At 38.6% G+C, this 19,837-nt stretch overlaps 1 protein-coding gene across 1 annotated transcript in view; it reads right to left on the minus strand.

Moving 5' to 3' along the window:
• plpp4 (phospholipid phosphatase 4) overlaps window positions 1–19,837 on the minus strand; it is a 49,685-nt gene that overhangs the window by 17,164 nt on the left and 12,684 nt on the right. Inside the window, exons 2-3 of the mRNA XM_085427565.1 lie at window positions 4,707–4,815; window positions 655–745 (exon numbers count right to left, since the gene is read on the minus strand). Of these exons, the coding sequence (XP_085283691.1) occupies window positions 655–745; window positions 4,707–4,815 (200 nt within the window). The remainder of the gene's footprint in view (window positions 1–654; window positions 746–4,706; window positions 4,816–19,837) is intronic.

A 19,837-nucleotide genomic window follows, 5' to 3' on the forward strand; every position in this document is an offset into this window, starting at 1 on the left:
CGGAAGAATTGGTTCAAAGCTACTTTCAGTAATGTGATCATGTAGAAACTTGTCAAAATAATGGGCTTCCTTTTAGTCTTTGTTCTTCGGCGTGATGCTGCTTTCTCGTTCAGCTTCTAGGAGTGCCTCTCTGCAGGCAGTAATGGGCCTGTTTAGTTCTACACAACACTGTAATCTCGGGACCGATGCACTGAGCTACGCTCGCTCCCCCCATTCATCTTTGGGAGAATCTTTAATTGGATTTGTGTTAAACTTTCTTAATGCTGTCTGATGTGCCAAAGCCTCTGCAGGCCTCTGGACCCAGTGGAAAATGGCATATCAGTGCGGAGGAAACGCTCAGATGTTGCCTGATAGAACAAACAGCATAAAATTTCAATTGGTAAATACTCGTGGTTGCTGTGATTAAGATCAATTTGTGCAGTACCAGCAAACACAAAGATCTGCACCGTTAAGTAAAACCAGGTCGAACTGTGGAAAGATCAAACGGATTAAAGAAACAGACATTTTTTAATAGTTATTTTACAAGAAATCCAAACCACACAGTATTACACTACATGCAATATAAATGTCAGTTGAAGACTTCTAATGGGCTAGATTACACTGACAATAATCAGCAACAAATTTGTGACATTTCAAACAAATAACTCCACGAACCTAAACAAGCCTCTTTTATCTCTGTCTTGTCCGTCCTCTGAATTATCTTCACCACAAATATCACTGCCAGTGGAGTAAGGAATGAAATTGCCTGTAAGGAAATAAAGACAGTGACAAATATATGGTTATTACTGTGACATTAGAGATGTACTACAGCACTCTATTAGGTCTTTTTTTTTCTTTTCTTTTTTTTGCAGGTTAATTGTGAAATGATTTGTGCCTCTGGGAATGACCCGAGCCCATCTATTATTCAGAGTTAATTTTAACAAGGCAAACTGAGGGGCAAAACACGCTTCTTTATTGTTCAGTGGTTCTTCGTGCCTGAGCTGAGAGAATTATGCCCTTAGTTTGATATGAGATTGGGGCCCTCTCAGCACCTAGGTAATTATTCATGCCCGAGAATCTATTAATTACTCTCTGGACAAATTCTGCATATTTTCTTTTCCTTAAGCAACAGAGGTAGCAAAAAACAAAGGTAGTGTTTTAGTCCCATTATTATAACGCACACATATTCCTTTCCCTGTGAGTCCTGTTCATTAGTTCAGCTGTGTACATCCTGAGTATGTTTGTGTATCGCTGCCAATTATGATCTCACTTTGCACCTCACTATCCCCTCGAAATAGCTCAAACGTGTAATCACACTTTCATTCACACTCATAAGTGAAGCGAGAGTTGCTCTCTGAATTTCAATTTAAACAAGTCACTGTGGGTTTTTTTAACCTTGTAACATGGCAGTCGGTTTGGTGCAAAGTGCACACGTCCTACTAAAGCTGAACAACATAATGCAAAACTTAATGTACAATAAAAGACAAAGTGTACTCTGGACAATGTAACTTATAACTTTAACATACATGAAATATATTATCGTTGCAAATGCAAATGGAGACATATAAAATTTTCTTACAGCATCTTTATTTTGTACATTTTGGCATATTTAGAGTGAAACACACAATAAATCAGGCAAAGCGCGGAAACCTTGTGATTGAAAAGTTGCTACACTATAGTGCCAAAAGCATTCATGGCCCCTTCCTGTTCCTACATACACAAAGCCTATAAAGACATAGCCTGAAAAGACATAAAGACAAAGTCTAAAAAGACATGGTTGAGCTGGTGTGGAAGAACTTGACTGGCCTGCACACAGTCCAGACCTCAGAATACTTCTGAGGTGCCTGCAAGCCAGGTCTTATTGTCCAACATGGTCTTCTGGAAGTTCCCATAAACACACTCCTAAACCTCGTTGAAAGCCTACCCAGAAGAGCTTAAGCTGTTATAGCTGCAAAGGATGGGCTAACATCGTATTAAACCAGGGGCGGGGGAACTCCAGGCCCCGAGGTCAGGTGTTCTGCAGGTTTTAGATGCATCCTTAATCCAACACAGCAGATCTATATGGCGAAATTACCTCCTCAACATGTCTTGAAGTTCTCCAGAGGCCTGGTAATGAACTAATGATTTGATTCAGGTGTGTTGACCCAGGGTGATCTCTAAAACCTGTATTAAACCCTATGGATTAAGAATTGGATGTCACTCAAGGCAAACAAGCAAATAATTTTGGCAGTATAGTACATCATGGGCATGCAATGTTTTTGGGTTCCCAGCCAGATCTACCTCTCACGTATGACATTCAAAAAGATCAAGACTGAAATGTCCAAAGTGCACAGCTGGAGGCTTTTCCATACGTCATTTTAGAATATAAAGATTTTGTTAACTGTTTCTTTTACATTTACTAAGCATACCTTTTAATCAATTAACAGTAAGCCTATTTAATACTTAACAGACACATATCTTGTTCTTTAACTCCTTATATAACAGCATTTTATCGTATTTGCAATACATTTGTAAACTGCAATGTTTATATTTCTTTACATTTACATGTACTTTTGAGATTTGCCCATCTCCTTAGGGCTCATGCAGGATAGCAACTAATTCATAAAACAATTAATATCACTGCCTAGTATTTGGAGCAAATTTCATTTCACTTCATAGAGAGATTATTACTGTAGATAATGTTTTAGAATACTTTATACTCATATTAACTTCTTCAAGGCTTCATCTGGAAATCATGCATAATCAACTACCGGTATTTGCATAAACAGTGCAAAAATGGAAACAGTTGCAATTTTTGTATTTTACTGATTTGTAAAGCTTTTTTCCCACTTCATGGGCAGCTTTTAATTATTAGATAAATTCTCCACACCTTCAGAGCTGTTGTTAGAACAGTGACACTGAATAACTTGAGTTATGCATAGTTTCCTAGACGACTGTAGGGTGGTGGGAGTGTGGGGTAATTTACAGTCGTGTCATGAGTGAAGATCTTTGCACACTGAAGTTGTGATAATCTATAAATTAAACACAAACCAAAAGAGTGATGATGAGTTTTAAATAATCTTGTTCGTGAATGGTGTTTGGCTGGACATTCAGCTCAGCTGTTGAACTGTAATCGCTTGCTTATGTGAATGTGAGTGTTTTTTCTGCTCGACTGGCGCGTTCTATGACTAATGCATTTTCAAGTGCTTATCACAAATTACCCATCAAATGTTTCACTGATGAGCAATTTAAAGCTCGGCTTTTATTTATTTTCCATTTGAGAAAATCTGCTTCTGCTTTAGCCATTTTATGTTAAGCACTAACTTTTCTGTCACAAAAGCTTCTAAACATCAAGAAGAGCTGCCAAGATAAGCTCAAGTGGATCAGTTGTTGATGTTTAATGGGCTGTATTCAGGCACTTGGGGTAAAGGTGTTGGGTTTTGCATTGCGTAAGCTGACAGTTGTCTCGAATTGACAGACAGTTAGAACTTACCACCTACTACGCAGCTGTTTCTGCACATAATAATTTGATTGTTGACTGATGTGTGTCAAGCAGCACAGGATGGAGTGGAGCACCAGTCACTCAAACGCTGACATTTCAACAGGTACGCTACATGAGCAATAGGCATCCAAAGGTTTGCCTGCTGAGATGGTTTGATTAAACAGTCAGAACCTTCTAAAAGGTCTTCTAACAAGGAATAATGTAGATAAGCTTGTCCTGCTGTGAACGATTACATACACATGTAACCGATCTGAGAATGTTATGCTAAAATAAGTAATTTCTTGATTGCAATATTAAGAAATATCAAAGAGATAATTGTAAATATCTGTAGCTTAAATACCATTTCTGCCACAGGACAGTGTAACAGCATGCAAAGCCTGTTATAACATAGTAGTGGTCCTGCTCTCTTGCCACGAGATATCTGACTGTTAAAGCTCTAAAAGATAGTTTGATCAATCTTTGGAAACCATTTACTGTATGATGTTGCATGGTAGAATGCAATCACTGTTAAAACTCAGTTTTGGGGACTGAGTCGTGAAATATCACCTTTAAAAAGCAGGTCTGCTTGACATCTCATTTCCTGAGAGTGCAGATTGTTCAGGTTTTAAGGTTCAACAGATCTTGTTTTATATTTCATTTCACTGCAACTTCAAATTCAAACACTTTGAGGGACACATAATTCACATTTATACACTCATACATAAATTTATGCATTTATTTATTTTATATAAAGGGCTTAAAGCTGTTTTGTGTTGTCCTATTTTACTATAATCACTCTTTCAAGTGGTATCATTAGAGGTAGAAAACAATGACTCACTCAGGGATTTGAGCATTGTTGGTTAAGTGTACTGAAGCCAGTGATTGTTGCTGTTAACTGAGGTCAAAATTGGCAGACCCTCCAATCGATGCTGGATAAAAACGGCAGGTTATCTGTTCAGTGCTTCCAGCAAGAGGCAGAGAAAAATTACTTTCCATCCATGCTGCATCGGCTAGAAATTCATCTTAACAGAGGACCACCTACGGCTGTCCAAAACAGATATTTACATTGCTGCGCTAAGCACCACAGTTCTTTAAAGCTGTTTTCGTATTTGTTACCAGGATTCAGGCCTCAGCTCATCAGTAAAAATACAACCATGTGCAGAAATGATGCAGAAATTGTTAAACATGGAAACAACGCAAAAATTACCAAGTGCTTAGTGCCAAGTCTGACATAAGAGGAATGCATAGTTAAACAGGCGGTACTTACGAACATGACCCTCTTGGGAATGTGGTCTGACTCAACTAGAGGATTCTTGTAGAGCCAAAGCTCCTCTGGTTGAATCACTCTCTCAAAGGGCTCCAGAAACTCTGTAAATCTGTGGCAGGGAATAAATGCACATTGATCAGTAACTAACACTTTATGCACAAGTAATAAAAAAGTACAATTTGAGAGATTGCATGACTTTTTAATATGTGCAAAGTACTTCCAGAAAAAGAAGACCCTGTCGTTCTTCTGCAAAAATAACCACAACTGAGTCCATGTGAGCAGGACGTCTTTACCCAAGATCAACTACTTTGTGGTCCCACGTCAATGCACTGCAACACGCTTCAAGCTCCTCGGTTCTGCAAGTGAGCTCCAAGAGACCTCAATTAAAAGTGTTTTTTAAACAAGGACTTCAATAAATCCATCCATTCAATTAATGACTTTAAATCGGCAAAAGCAGCAGATGTTTTAATTAAGCTGAATAGATTTTAACCCTCCACCCCCTCAACAAAAAGTTTAATATGATTAAACTTGTAGCAGTTCTTGGATTTAACAGGCCAACCTCCAGATGAACTGATGCAGCATAGGAAGAAATACCAAGTGATACCATGTTCTCCTCCACAATGTGGGCCCTTCAGCAAAGCATTTATCTACTCCAGTAGACATGCTCATTGTCCAGCGGCAGAAATTGGAGAATATTGTGGATCTCGTTCAGCTCTTCGGCGAGAATTTAACTGTGGAAAGTTAAAAAGGCCATTGGGCTCATGTGTCTTCGGTAAACATTGGCTACATAAGAAGGATAAACAACAAATTTTCTTATTTTCACAGGGAAAACAATTACAGAATTTTAATCTCTCAAGGACACATGCAGCACGTTACACACTGGGCCAAGTCTATTTGCTGGTCGGCTCATAATAATGTCTCCTGATGTTTTTGCAAAGGAGCAGCCTAATCAGTACTTGCTCATTTTACACCTTGCTGGGCCCGTGCGCATGATTCACTTCAGCGGCATTACATTCACGGTATGTGGTTCACAATATATTATGCTGTGCTAATGACACGCAATATGCTTCATAAATTACTCAATTTTCCCAGCTTGTATTCTCTTTAACTCTGTTGTTCAGGTATCGGTGACTGGAAATATAATTTTACTCCCCGGGGATTAAAAGCAGAGCAGTATAGACACACAGTCAAGTGAAGAACCCCCCCCCCCAACTCACCTTAGATACAGACACAAATATACGAACTGAACCTCCATTAGGAGCGCACGCGGCGCTCTTGGATCATTAAATACTGCAATGATCTACCTGTCGCTCTGTAAAGCTTATCTTGCATCCAGTCATTACATTCTTAATGAGTTTTAGGCACACGCTCCCTGAAGATAGCGACACATATTTTCTTTCATGGGTCATGTTAGAATGCACAGCATGCACAGACTTGCTCTGGTGTGTAATCACTTCTTTATATGGGTCCATTAAAGTTTGCTGTTCCACATATAATAATAATAATAATATTAACCTTATACTAACTTTGCATGCTCCTGCCAAATGCATTCATTAGGTTTGTATGGATGTGAAGACTAAGAGTGGTTTGAGATTTGTAACATATCTTAATATGAACAATTTAGAGTCATGTTTTATTTTATGATTTTAAATTACATATGTGTTATGAATTTAAAGAAAGCAGACGCATATGTATGTATGTTTTTAAGGGATGAAAATAAGCTGGAACAAGCTCAGTACTGTAGTTGCATCTCTCTCTCTGCAGGTTTTGTAACTCTCATTTTCATTGTGTAACTTCAAAGATCCCATAATGAGATTTTAAGCATTATTATACCAGCAAGTAATAATTTGTTATATGACGTAATGTACTGGAGTAATGGTGTTCTTAGCAGAGAATGAAGTCACATTTCCTCTGTGTGAGATAGTGCAAGCTTCTCTTTCCAGTGTTTTGTTAGCCAGTCTAATTACTCTTGCACATAAATGTGTGCGAGTCTCCTTCTTCGAATTAGTCACAGACAGGCAGATAGAACTTAAGAAAAACGTAGGCATCAACTTTTAGCTGGACTGCTTAATACTACCTGTCTTGGATGGGCAAAAAAAAACAAAAAACCTAAAGATTGTTTTTAGTTAATGCAAAGAGAAACAGGGTATTTTAAACCAGGACAAAAAATGGTTAATGCATTAAGGCTCATAAAAAATCTTCTTTTGTTTCAGTTAGTTTTTGTTATTATTGCTCCAACCCTGCTAGTCACATGACACACTTTTTGGGAAAGATCTGAGGAAGAAGCCCAGAATACTTGCTTTCTGTTTAGCTGCTTTGGTTTGCTGTAACAGGTAACAGACATTGGTGTACACTCTGTCTGCAAATATTGGCTAACTGCTTACTGTGCTAACCCATGAACACATAAAATGCAAACTGTAAACAAAAATTGTTTACCTTCAAAGTAAAACCTTTTGAAACATGTTGGTTGCAACACTAAGACACATATTTTACGTTGAAGGTGAGCAATCTCCTGTTCCAGTTTATGATACACTTTGCAGAGAAGCTGTTGTCTTCCATGCAAACTACACGTCACCGCTAGTGACCAAATCAATGACAAGGAGTTTTTTGGTGCTCCACCCACTTTGCAACCAACTTCACCTGGTGATTTTGGTTCCATACCACTCTCCAACCAGCTGGGGAATAAAAAATGTGTTCCTTGCAACCAGAGGTGGCCGAGGACTGAGGCCTAAAGGAATCTCAATATTGAACCTGTTGATGGTGCTAGAGTGCTCAGACATGAAACTTGGTCTGATTTCCATTCTTATGTTTTCCACTATCACTAATCAGTGTGTCAAATTGCAGAACTTTTAACCATATGCTTTAGGACTATCATAGACAGAAGAAGACAGATGATGAAGAATAGAAGAAGGCGATGGTGAATAAAAACAATATGGATGCTTGTGAAGTTTTGCCACTCGGTCCCCAGTAATAACTTGACTGAGTTGCATCCGTATTCTGAAACAACGGACAATGGCCAACTCAGTTTTATTATGGCATTGTATTTTCATTGCATTTTTTCCTCTCTCTTCAGTGGAAATGATTGCTTTCATAAGCTCGAAATCAAATGCCTTTTGGACATGTAATATTCCTCTTTCTTTTGGAGAATTTGTATCAAATCTCTTCTAACAAATCAATGCTGCCCACACCGGATTTCCTTTGGCCTGAAATTCAGATTGAATTTTTTGCCTCATCTTTTTCTTTGTTTCCCCAAGTGATAAAATGTATTTAAATGTGAAATTCCAATGTAGTTTATGTGCACTTTAAGGCTCTAGGCTCCAAAAGTCAAACACAGAATTCATTCTTCTTTCTGAGGATAGAAGTACCTGGAAATTAATTTCACCTTTATTGTAATTTACAGACTGCAGCGAACACATTTACAAGGTGGTGATGGAAGGTCTTTTCTGTGTTTGATAAAGGAAGGGCCATGCTGATCGCATCAAGAGACAATGCGGAGAAAAAAAAAGTCCTCAGTATGTCATCCAGGAAAATATCTGCAGGCAAACTGATTCATAAAGTTGTGAAAGAACTGTGGAGAGGGGTGGTGGGCTGCGTCAAAGATAGAATTGGCACATTCAGATGGTCAAAATGTCTGAAAGGTCTGAATTATGGCCTTTTTATTTATTTATTTCTTGTTAAATGCTCATCTTTATTCTGCTCACTGCAAGAAGATCAAACAGGCACTGCAAATGACCACAGGACCTGAAGCTAGGAGGAGACACAGAGAAAAAAGCAGCAGAGGAGCAGTGACAAAAAAGGCCACCACATCAGGAAATGCACCACAAAAAGTTTTCTATAAAAGCAGACTCATCAAGGCTCCGCTGAGCCCACCGACATAATCTCTGGCAAGAATAGACAGCTAAGTGCCCATAAAGAGGAGGCACAGCAAATGCCCTGAACTCAGCACCGCCTGCTGGCTGCCTGGGGAGTACTTCATTTTGTTTTATCAGCTTCTGTTTACCCTCTGTAGGAGCAGTATTGAGCAAAGTGATAAACGTCTCTACAGGGGCCAAAGCATAATAGATTAAGCCAACAACAGACCTCAAGGTGAATATGTAAAGGTAACTATTGTTGGCAACAAACCTTTAAGAAAGATTTAATGGAGGCGGTTAGTCTGATTTTTCTGCAAATTGTGCAATTGTATAGGGCCATTTAGGCTGAGTGGAGACAAGGTATGCTACTAATGTCTACATTATTTTTTCTTTTTGCGATGAAATTTGCCTCGTGCCCATTCTTCATCGTTAAAGCTCTGCATTTGGGCCAATTTATCACCACCGGCTCCTATCCATCTCTCCTTGATGCATATCCCAAATCTGATGAGCGCAGCCACAGCTAAAGAAATGAAGCAAAATTATTTCCCAACATCTGCTCTTCCTCTATCGCGCTGAAACAATTGGGAGATTTAGCATACAACAGCAGAAAGAACAATATGAGCGTCTTATTCGAAAGCGCTTGATTTACAATGCACTGTGGGCAGAATCGTGGCCTCGGGAATACATTCTTCTGCTGCGCCACTGTGACAGAAAGTGATTTAGAGAAAAAAAAAGTAATGGAATTGTTCCTTAATTAGTTATGCAGTGAAGCAATAAGGCACACAGAAGAGCCAAATGGCTTAGTTGGATAAACTTCAGGCAAGTTTCCATTGTCATTTCTAAAAGAAGAGACACAGTGTGAAATGTAAATAAAATCACAGTGATTTGCAAATTAATTTAACCCAACATTTAATTGAGAATAATATAAAGACAGCAAAACAAATTTTGAAAATTTTAACTTTTTAACAAAAACGTCTGTTTCAACATTCGATATGTGTCCTTGGATCCTTTAATGTAAGACAGGGTTTAAATATTCTGTAAGTTATTACATTTTTCTAATTAATTTTATACAAAGCTCCAGCTTTTCTGGAAGTTGAGTTGCAAGTTTACAGCTTTTTGGTAATTGGAAGACTTTATTAAATTCTTTGGTTCGGTTCAACTCAGGCATAGAAGTGTATCTAATGACTTCTTAAAGTGGGTCAAAAACACTTTCCCCCCCTGTTAGAAATAGAGTGAATGAGTAAGCTGAGAGCTGAATGAGATGAATGGTATGCAGATCTGTGAAATGTGCTTTGGCGATGTTTTAACCTACAAAAGTAGAATTTGTAATGATTGATGGCTGAGAGTCACAGTGGGTGAGCCTGGATTTATCACAAATCCACAACTTACACACACTCAACACTGCTGAAAGGGAAAACATGAGTACGGGTTTTTGCTTAAGTTACAAATTTTTATTCCACATAGGAGAGAAAAAAAATCCTGTCTCTGCTATTCCAGCAAAATCAAATCTAACTCCTCTGGCACAGCTGGATTCAAATAAGACAACCGGGTATCTGTAATTTCATATAGCGCTGCTGATGATGGAATTGGATTAGCGCTGGTTCACAGTGGAGAAAGAGCGAAGCTGAACGACAAACTGAGGATACATTCTTGATTTAATTATGCAAATTTTATTTCATTTATTACCAGGGCCTGCACAGCAATCCTGTCTTGATACTTAACACGTGCTTGTATGTGTACGTTTGTGTGTGTGTGTGTGTGTGTGTGTGTGTGTGTGTGTGTGTGTGTGTGTGTGTGTGTGTGTGTGTGTGTGTGTGTGTGTGTGTGTGTGTGACTGTTGCTCACTGACCGAAGGCTGGAAGATAATTGCACTCTTTCAAAAGAGAAGTTTAAATCAGGCTAGCAGCGATCTACCTGGCAAAATTCTGTTGGATATAATGATATTTGAGGCTGCATATTTATTTTTTTAGGCTGCAAAGAGACCAGACAGCAGGGAAACAAGTGGAAACAGAAGGCATTAAGCTTGGAGGCGAGGCTGTGTGACCGGCTATGGCAGGGGGTTTAAAGGCTGGAGTTTGGAGACAGAATTGAAGCTTGGGAAAGTCTTGAGCTGAGGCAACGTTGTGCCTCTGAGCGAAAAAGTTCTTTAACCTTTTCCAGCAAAACAGTCACAGCTTGAGTTTGGATTGGATACACATGACTAAATCATACAACAAAGGTCGTACACCTGCTATGGGGAAAATCACCCTTAATAATATTAATATAGCCATCAGAAGTTCCTATAGAGCCAACTCCATGACTGGCATTAACACTGTCACCTGAATTTCCAAGACATACTAAAAAATTCCAAGTGGCTTCTTTATTTTGCAAGTCTGAATTTGGTGTGGACAATAAGTGTCACATGCCCTCTCTTTCTGTGTCTGTGCTACTGGTTACAGTCAGGGCTTTGGCCAGACGTGTCGAGAATGCATAGCATCAGTCCTGTCACAGGCAGGGAAGAGAGGAGGGGAGCAAAATAGATGCTGAGTGACACTGAGCTAGCGCTGCCTTCCCTGGAGGAATCCCGTCTGAAGTTGGCTAAAGAAACAGAAAATCCTTCACTTGTCACACAAAACCCTGGTGGGGGATACAGTGGAAAACTAGGTCCTTTTTTTTTTTAATTACCCATTGAAGCTGGCTAAATCAAGAGGGTGCATTGAAAAGCTGAGGGCTGGCTTAGTAACACTGAAGGTGTCTGTTCACGATAAAAGCCCCACAGACACTTTTGGAAAGGTCAGAGCCTCACATCTGAGGCAGGTATTAGGAAATGCAGCCATATGAAGCTGGCAGGACATCACCAAAGGGACACGAAGGAAGCATGGTGGGGTGGGGGCACATGGTGAGATAAGAGTACCAACCCACAATAGGAAGGAGAAGAGCGAGGCTGCCATGTACTGAAGATTTGCCAGAAAGCTTTGCACAGGCTCAACAGGTCCAAAGCTTATATTCACTGAGCATGCTGAGTAAATGCATCAACTTTAACACCCCACTGGTGTTAACTCATCATATTAGTTGAGCTCTCTCTCTCTCCATTGTGCAGAGAAAATTGCCACACTCAGTGCTCCCACATAAAACAGTAGCAACAAGGAGCTGTTCTACAATAAAATGCTGTCGCCTGAATTTCTGACGCACGCAGCTTGTCAACGGCTTTTAATTCCACACATTTCAATGATGGCTTCACTATAACACAGGAATGAAGCAACAGGCATCAGCCTATAAAATTTTTAAAAAAAGTTTAACACATTGGGATATATAATAATAATAATAATAATAATAATAATAATAATAATAACTCCTTTAAACCTAACTACACATCTGTAATCCAATTGATTTAATCCATACAATATGTAATGCAGGTGTAACTACTACGACTGTTAGACAAACAACAGAAATATCCATGTACTACTACTACGATATGTAACAGGCTATTGTTCTTCAAGGAAATGATAAAATTCCCAAAAGCTCTGCTATGTAAGCAGGGGCCTGTCCAATATATTTTTAAAATTGGATTCTAAATTTCAACGGAAGTCAGTGAAAGGATGCAAGGATAGATATAATATGTGACCGCCAGCTAGATTTTGTTAGCAGCCTTGCCGCTGTGCTACGCACCAATTGGTGACAAGCTTTGGAGGACTGAGAGATGCACGGGAAGAGTGAATTGTAATGATCAAAGTGGGAGAAAATCAAAGTGTGTACTAAAAGATGGTTGAATGACAGTAAAGGTTTGATTTTCGCAGTATTTGAAAGATCAAGGAGACAAGACTGGGTGACCTTATCCTGTGTCAACATTGAAGCTACCAGCTGTTTGCTCATCATCTCAGATCATTCAAGTCATTTAAAGGGGAACTCTCGAAGCTTTTAGAAAGCAATTATTTAACAAAGAACACTAGTGGACTAGTTGACCAATCTTTGCTATTGTCACTAGTCGGTACCAAACACACTAGATGTTTAAACTAACCATTTTACTTTTTAATTGATGCCCAGTGCAGTTAAATTGTTGTGTTCTAAATGCTATGCATCCACCGGCCACCAGATGGCGCATCAATGTTGAGAAATACCATAAATCTGTAAATTTACACCTTTTCTGTTTGTTAACACTGTAACTGTTAGTTCTTTAAAAGGCGAAAGGATGAGCTCACGCTCTGTTAGTGATAGGGTGAGGTGTTCAATCTACCAGGAGGGGCTCGAAGTAGGGCTGTATTTATCAGAGGTGTGGACTCGAGTCACATGACTTGGACTCGAGTCAGACTCGAGTCATTAATTTTATGACTTTAGACTTGACTTGAAAAAATGTTCTAAGACTTGTGACTTGACTTGGACTTTTACACCAATGACTTGGGACTTGAATTGGACTTGAACCGGTTTACTTGAAAAGACTTGATATTTTACCCCAAATATAAAATTTAACATGCATATTATATAGAGATTGAAAATGTGACGTCATTCACGGGTAGAACCGCAAAGGATTCTGGGAACTCGTGGCAAGCGGTACTAGCGCACGCAGGCTTTCAATTAAAATCAGTTATACAGCGATAAAAAGAAACACAAAAATGTCAAGAAGCTGTTGTATTATTAACTGCAATAGCCGGTCACATGACAGCCACGGGAAGCCGACGGGTAAAGAGATCGGTTGTTATCGGATTACGTCGTTGAAGAGAAATTGTTCGAGCCATGTTTCCGAAGTAACAAAGACGCGACTGGATTGCAGCCATTCAAAGACCAAATATAACGTCCCAGAACACTCCAGCTCACAGGTTAGTCTGCTCCAAGCATTTACACGAAGGTCAGTGTTTTTTAGTAGTTAATACGTCATTTTCATAACATAATTGGTGATATAGGTTACAAGCAAGTCTGGCGCTGAACAGAAATTGTCGCGCTATGCTCCTTTATTTATTGTGTTTATTGTGCATAAATAGTGAATTGTCCTGACACAATATTGCGTTTCGCTTCTGTTATTATGGTACACTGATAAAAACATATACTTTTATTCACAGGATAAAACAGGTTTTTTGTATCACCAATTGTCCAGTACGATTACAGCATACAGTATTATTGTCACTGCTACATTTCTGTGATGGGTACCAGAAATTATTTCCACTGCTAATTAATTACCGTTGAGCTCAAAGGTCCTATTAATAAACGGTTAAGGAATGTGTATTTATGACGACAATTTGTGAGACTGGTAAACTTATGATACGTACGATGGTCTTTCGTTCTACACGGTGCATTTCAAGGTCCTGCACCCATCCGTCGGTAAACTGTACCTGGGCTTGTTGCAGTGACCTGAAGTTACTAAACTTCATGAGTGTGTGCACTCACTCCAAGAACCGTATAATTATAAATATGCATATAAATATGCTAAGATGAGATAGCTGACTTCATCTAACTAGCAAATGTTGTCCAGGCTACGTTGGTGATACAGTTTTTTTTAATGTGTATGATATTTTTGTCATGCGATTTTAAAGCTGGTCCTACAACCGCATCCAAGAATAACATGCAGCTTATCTCAGAACTGTCGGTGAAAATTATTCTTGGAGCTAGGTTTAATTGAGCTGCATTTTAAAGAGGTGCAATTTCACAATTTGTGTATATTTTCTAAGTTCACTATTTTGTCATGTGTTGAGAAAAACACAGATTTAAAAATTACATGGTCTAATATTTACATTTAGCATAACTGCAACATTATTTTTTCTTTTTTTTTTTTAAAGACTCGAAAGGACTTGAAATTCAAAGTTTCAGACTTGTGACTTGACTCGGACTTTTACACCAGTGACTTGAGACTCGACTCTGACTTGCCTGACATTACTTGAGACTTGACTTGAGACTTGAGGATAAAGACTTGAGACTTACTTGAGACTTGCAAAACAATGACTTGGTCCCACCTCTGGTATTTATATCGTACAACGGCAGGTTAAGCAGCATGAATCATTATTGAAGAATGCAATTAATTGTTTCAAATGCCTTTATTTAGAGAGTTTTTGACATTTTCCAGTAAACAGTTCTCCAGTTTAAGTTGATAGCAGCATCTTTCTAAATTTTAGACTAGTTGGTTAGTTTATTTTTTTCCCCTTTGTTTAGTCTTTGAAGAAATTAGTCACCCAGGAATATCCCTACTAACAGCCACAATGCTTAACAGGCAAAGCATCAAGAAGCAAAAAGGTGTGTGACCATCAATGTTATACAGTCTTTTTGTTCATACCAATATCTTTAATGATGAGTTAAAGATATTCTCCCTTTAAACAGGCTCTGGTTCCAGGCTCTGTTAAATACAAAAGATTTGATTTGTGGAAATGGAGGTGGTATACACAGCAGTGCATAATGATTAACATGCACTACTATGAATAAAAACGTCGGCCACACCTTTGAGTTCAGGTGTTTTCACTTCCACTGTCACAGGCAGAATCAAACTGCCTTTACAGACGTGTGTCAAAAAATGGGTCGTTCTAAAGAGCTCACTGAATTTGATTGGGGTGCTGTGATAGCCGGAGCCCCACTGTTGCAACACATCAGTAATTTCACTTTCTGAAATTACTTCCTTCCAAGATATTCTACATTATTATTAGTGTGGTATTATTGCAAAGATTAAGAGTTTAGGAGCGACAGCAACTCAGTCAAAAAATTGGCAGACCACATAAAATTATAGAGTGAAAAGTGCAGCACTCAAAACATCCTCTGGCATCGACATCAGCACAAAAACCGTGCACCAGGAGCTTCATGGTAGAGTTTTCCACGGCTGAGAAGCTCCTTTAAGTGTAACATGTAAAGTGTAACTATATACATATGTGGCTGAGTAAGTATTTTTCAATAAACAGTGGGGTACTGCTGGCCTTAACGTAGTAACCATAAGTTTTATTCTTTAAACTTCAAAGAATATGTTTAGAAATAACATATTTCCACTATGTTGACAAAATGTTCTTCTTTTTAAGCCACTTGCTACTGGTGATTCTTCAAAATCGCTGCTCTAGAAAGAAGTGTAATTCTAGCCAACATTACTTAATGCTTATCTTTGATGTTTCAGAAAGACTGACATGAAAATAACCTTTTAAACTTAATGTGGGACAGAAGGACAGCAGGAAGAGTGAAAAATGAGTACATGAGAGGGACAGCTCAGGTCGAGCGTTTTAGAGATAAAGATAGGGTGGCAAAGCTGAGATGGTTTGGACATGTGCAGAGGAGGGATAGTGGGAATATTGTGGAAAAAATGATATGAATATAGAGCTGCAACTGTGGAGAAAAAGAGGAAGAGCACAGAGGAAATTCGTGGATGTAGTGAAGAAGGACCTGTAAAGGGTTGGTGTGACAAAAGAGGACGGGGTTAGATGGAGGCAGATGATCCACTGTGGCAACCACTAAAGGGAACAACCCAAAGAAGAAGAAAAAGACCGATGGCTGCCAGGGAGTCTTTGTAACTTTGTTACATTAATGAAAAAAACCCTAGCCCTTAATTTGGCCCTAAAAAGAAAAAGAATAATAAAATTCATATCTAATGTACATCTAATAGATTTTTATCCAAGCAACTCTCACTACAGTTCTATATAATTATCCTGTGACCTTTGGTTAAACCACAGCCACTGATGGGTGAATGTACATAGGAATTACGTGAGTGTATTTATCAGCCAACCTTGAAATGTTTTAATATAAAAGGTTTCACTGCATTCTTCTTTGAATCTGATGGTTATATGTATGAGAAAAAACCTATACAGACACATCATGAATTTAGCAGGCTGAATAGCTGCCATTGGCAATCACCTCAGAAGTTAATAAGTTTTGTGCTTAGTTCAGACAATTTGTTAGGTGTGTGTGTGTGTGTGTGTGTGTGTGTGTGTGTGTGTGTGTGTGTGTGTGTGTGTGTGTGTGTGTGTGTGTGTGTGTGTGTGTGTGCAGAGCTTATTAAGTTAAGCATAAAGGTAACCATGCTTGGAGCATTAGAGAAAAAGACAAGGGAAAAGGGAGGGAGGTGGAAAGAATTCGACAGAAATCGCTCACACAGATTGGACACAGATGTGGGATTGGAACACACAGCTGACATTTATCCCTGTTGTCATGCTTATTGGTTATTGTAGTAAATGTTAAAGTTGACAGCAACATGAAGGAGAGTGCAGCTTTTTTGCTCATTCAAAGGAAGAGTGAGTGTACAAAACCCTTGCAAATACCACTCAGTGTGAAAGCATCGGGAGATGAGGTCCACTGCTTGTACAAACATGGATACACACACACAGAGGGATGCCGCATTTTTATGGATCTGAAGGATAATAATGATACATCTCCTATCTGTGAAGTCTATATATTCAGTGTTATCACACTGTAATACTTTTACTTTGCTTTCTCAGATTTGTTTAATAATATTTCGTGGGTATTTTTGTTGTTGTTTTCTGTTGTGAATCTTATCTTCAATGTGATTTTCTTTCCACTTCAGAAAAATGACTTTGTTTTTCATTTTCTTGAAGATTGTTATTGTGGAGACCCTGAATAATATATCATGTGCAGATCTGAAAAGTGAAACCAATGAAGAAAAATGCTTTCGTTCTAGTGGCGAGCGGGATTGTGACTCCACTTGTTGCAAAAAGAAGTCTGACAATATAAAAATCTATGGATTATTTATTTGTTAATTTAATAAACATTTGTCCCAGGACTTAGTGAATACAACATGATTTTGTAATTATGGTCCCGATTAGTGTCAAGAAGGATGACATGCTTGGGAGGGGCAAATTCAAGTTCCTGTTGTATGAGTTTGAGGAGCCCAGCTGTAGTCAGACCATCCATCTGTCATCATGTCCACTTTCAAAACAACGAGATGCTAAGCTTGAGGCTTCAAATCAGGAGCTGTTGAAATAGCTCCATCCATCTTTTATTTAGAATCAATGGCCACGTACAAGAAAATGGAGTCACTTCATTTTTTTTTAATTTCCAAACAATAGCTGTGGGTTCCTACTCGCATTCAGGAGTTAATCATTAATCCTAGTGAAAGGTTTTCTTTCCTCTAGTCAATGAAACTCTGATAAGGAGAAGCTAGGGCGAACACAGTGTTATTGACCGAAATGCCTTTTATACTGGCCATTGACGATGCTATTTTTAAACAAAAATGTGAAAGTAAGGGTTGGATTTCCTTGCTTACAACAATTGAGTGGAAATCAATATGAATCCTATCCAACCATCCAGGATTGAAACAAAGCCCATGACACACCTTGAGCAATATAATCAAGAGAAGTGGGAACAAGACACAGCTGAAACTGTAACTGAATGGAGAATCACATTACAAAGAGGAGGCAAGAAAAAAGTTAACACAAGGAATCAAATATTAATAACCCACAAGAACACAAAAACCTAAAAACATACATTCTAGTGCTGTCAGCGTTAATGCGTTAAAACGGGCTAATCCGCATTAACGCGCTAACGCAGATCAATCCGTGTAAGGGTAAGGGGTTACACACGTTAACGCTGTCATAATGTTTAACACGATTAAATATTTTAACACAATCAACCCATCTGGAGCACAGAATGGACAAACTTTGGACAAACTGCCCGAAATGCGTTGACAGAGACATTTCAGGGATTTTGAGTCAGTCTGCGCTCCAGATGGGTTAAATGTTCATCACATCAGTCGCGATGACGCGTTAACACCGACTAACCCCTTACACGGATTGATCTGCGTTAACACGCTAATGTGTATTAGCACGTTTTAGCACGTTAATGCATTAACCCTGACAGCACTAATAAATTCTAAATAAAATTACTAAATTACTTACCTGAATTACCAGAAATACAAAACAAAAGGAAGCTAAACCCCAAAATATAAACACTTCAAATGGCAAAAAAAACCCAAACCCACAGGACATTTCATATTGTGCATTAATAAGGCTATTAAAGACAGCGAAGCAAACAGGGAGTGAGAGAGATGCTGATCAAGCATGACTGCACACACACACCAAGTCTGGAGAAGCACTCTACACTCTAATCAGCCAAAATAATTGGAGCCACTGGTGGGCTTACTCTGGCCTTTAACTGCTGTCTTTTGTTTGGATGTCATTTCAGATGTACTTTCATTCTAAATAATTATATTAAATTATTTTGATCTTAGGTTGCATTGATGTGTATTACAGATACATGTAGGTGTGTTAGGGTTAAAGAACCCTGGCTTTCTGCATCCTGGTTCACTGGCATTAATCATTAAAACATCTTTGATTACTAGTACCTGTAATTGTAGGTCCTGTTTTGACAAACAGAATATCAGAAGAGTTAAAAAGGCTAAGTTCTTAGGTTTGGCAACAATATTCAGTTCCTACACTTCATGATGGTTGAACTACTGTATGTATATGAAAATGCCACCTTAATTTAGCTACTGAATATACTGGAAACACAGAGGTCAGAACTTCATACACATTCAGTCTCACTAATTAGAGTCAAGGACAATTCAATCAAGCTGTCTTTAACCTCAAAGTCTTGTGACAAGGTCTAATCAGCATAATTAATTGAACTGAAGCACCTTGGTGTGCAGCATTTACACATTAAAAGGTTAAGTTAGACTGAGCTTGAGTCTGTTGACAGCTGGATGATAAACTGCATGTGATTTTTAGCGTAGCTGTCTCGATCCAGTCATTATCGATTAGTCCTATCACCTTTACAACAGAATTATAAACCAGTATCTGTGGGTATCCTGTAATTCTGCGATATAATAATAAGAGGGACTGTCTGAAAACAGAAACTCAACTGGAAAAGTAGCTTTATGTATCTCAAGTGTGCAGAATATTATTGCATAATCCAGTTCATTAGATTGTAATGCTACAGTTTGTGCCACCATTAAACCTTATTATACAAATATTTGTTTTTCTTTTGTGTTCACCACAGTGTTGAAGAATAAAGAAAGAATGAAAAGATTAAAAGAAAAGACTTTGTTTATTTGTATTTCTGATCTAGTGAGCTGGAACGCAGTGTTATTCGTTCTCTATTCATTCATTATTACTTGGCTTTCTTTTTCTTTAACACTTAGCAAAAAGGTTCTCGGTTCAAATCCATGATCTGGCCTTTCTGTGTGGAGTTTGCATGTTCTCCCCATGTCTGCGTGGGATCACTCCAGGTACTTACCACAGTCAAAAGAACCTAAATTAGTGTGACAGACTGCTGACCTGTCCAGGGTGTACCCCACCTCCTGTGCTACGGTAGCTGGGCTTCAGCCTGCCCGTGATCCTAAATTGCATACGTGGAAGAAAATGGGTGAATGATAGAGTTTATCATTCTACTTTA

The sequence above is a fragment of the Rhamphochromis longiceps genome, linkage group LG13 (assembly GCF_057381845.1).
Source record: "Rhamphochromis longiceps isolate RC_006_pf linkage group LG13, R_longiceps_female_GT1.1, whole genome shotgun sequence".
NCBI classification, from domain to species: Eukaryota; Metazoa; Chordata; class Actinopteri; order Cichliformes; family Cichlidae; genus Rhamphochromis; species Rhamphochromis longiceps.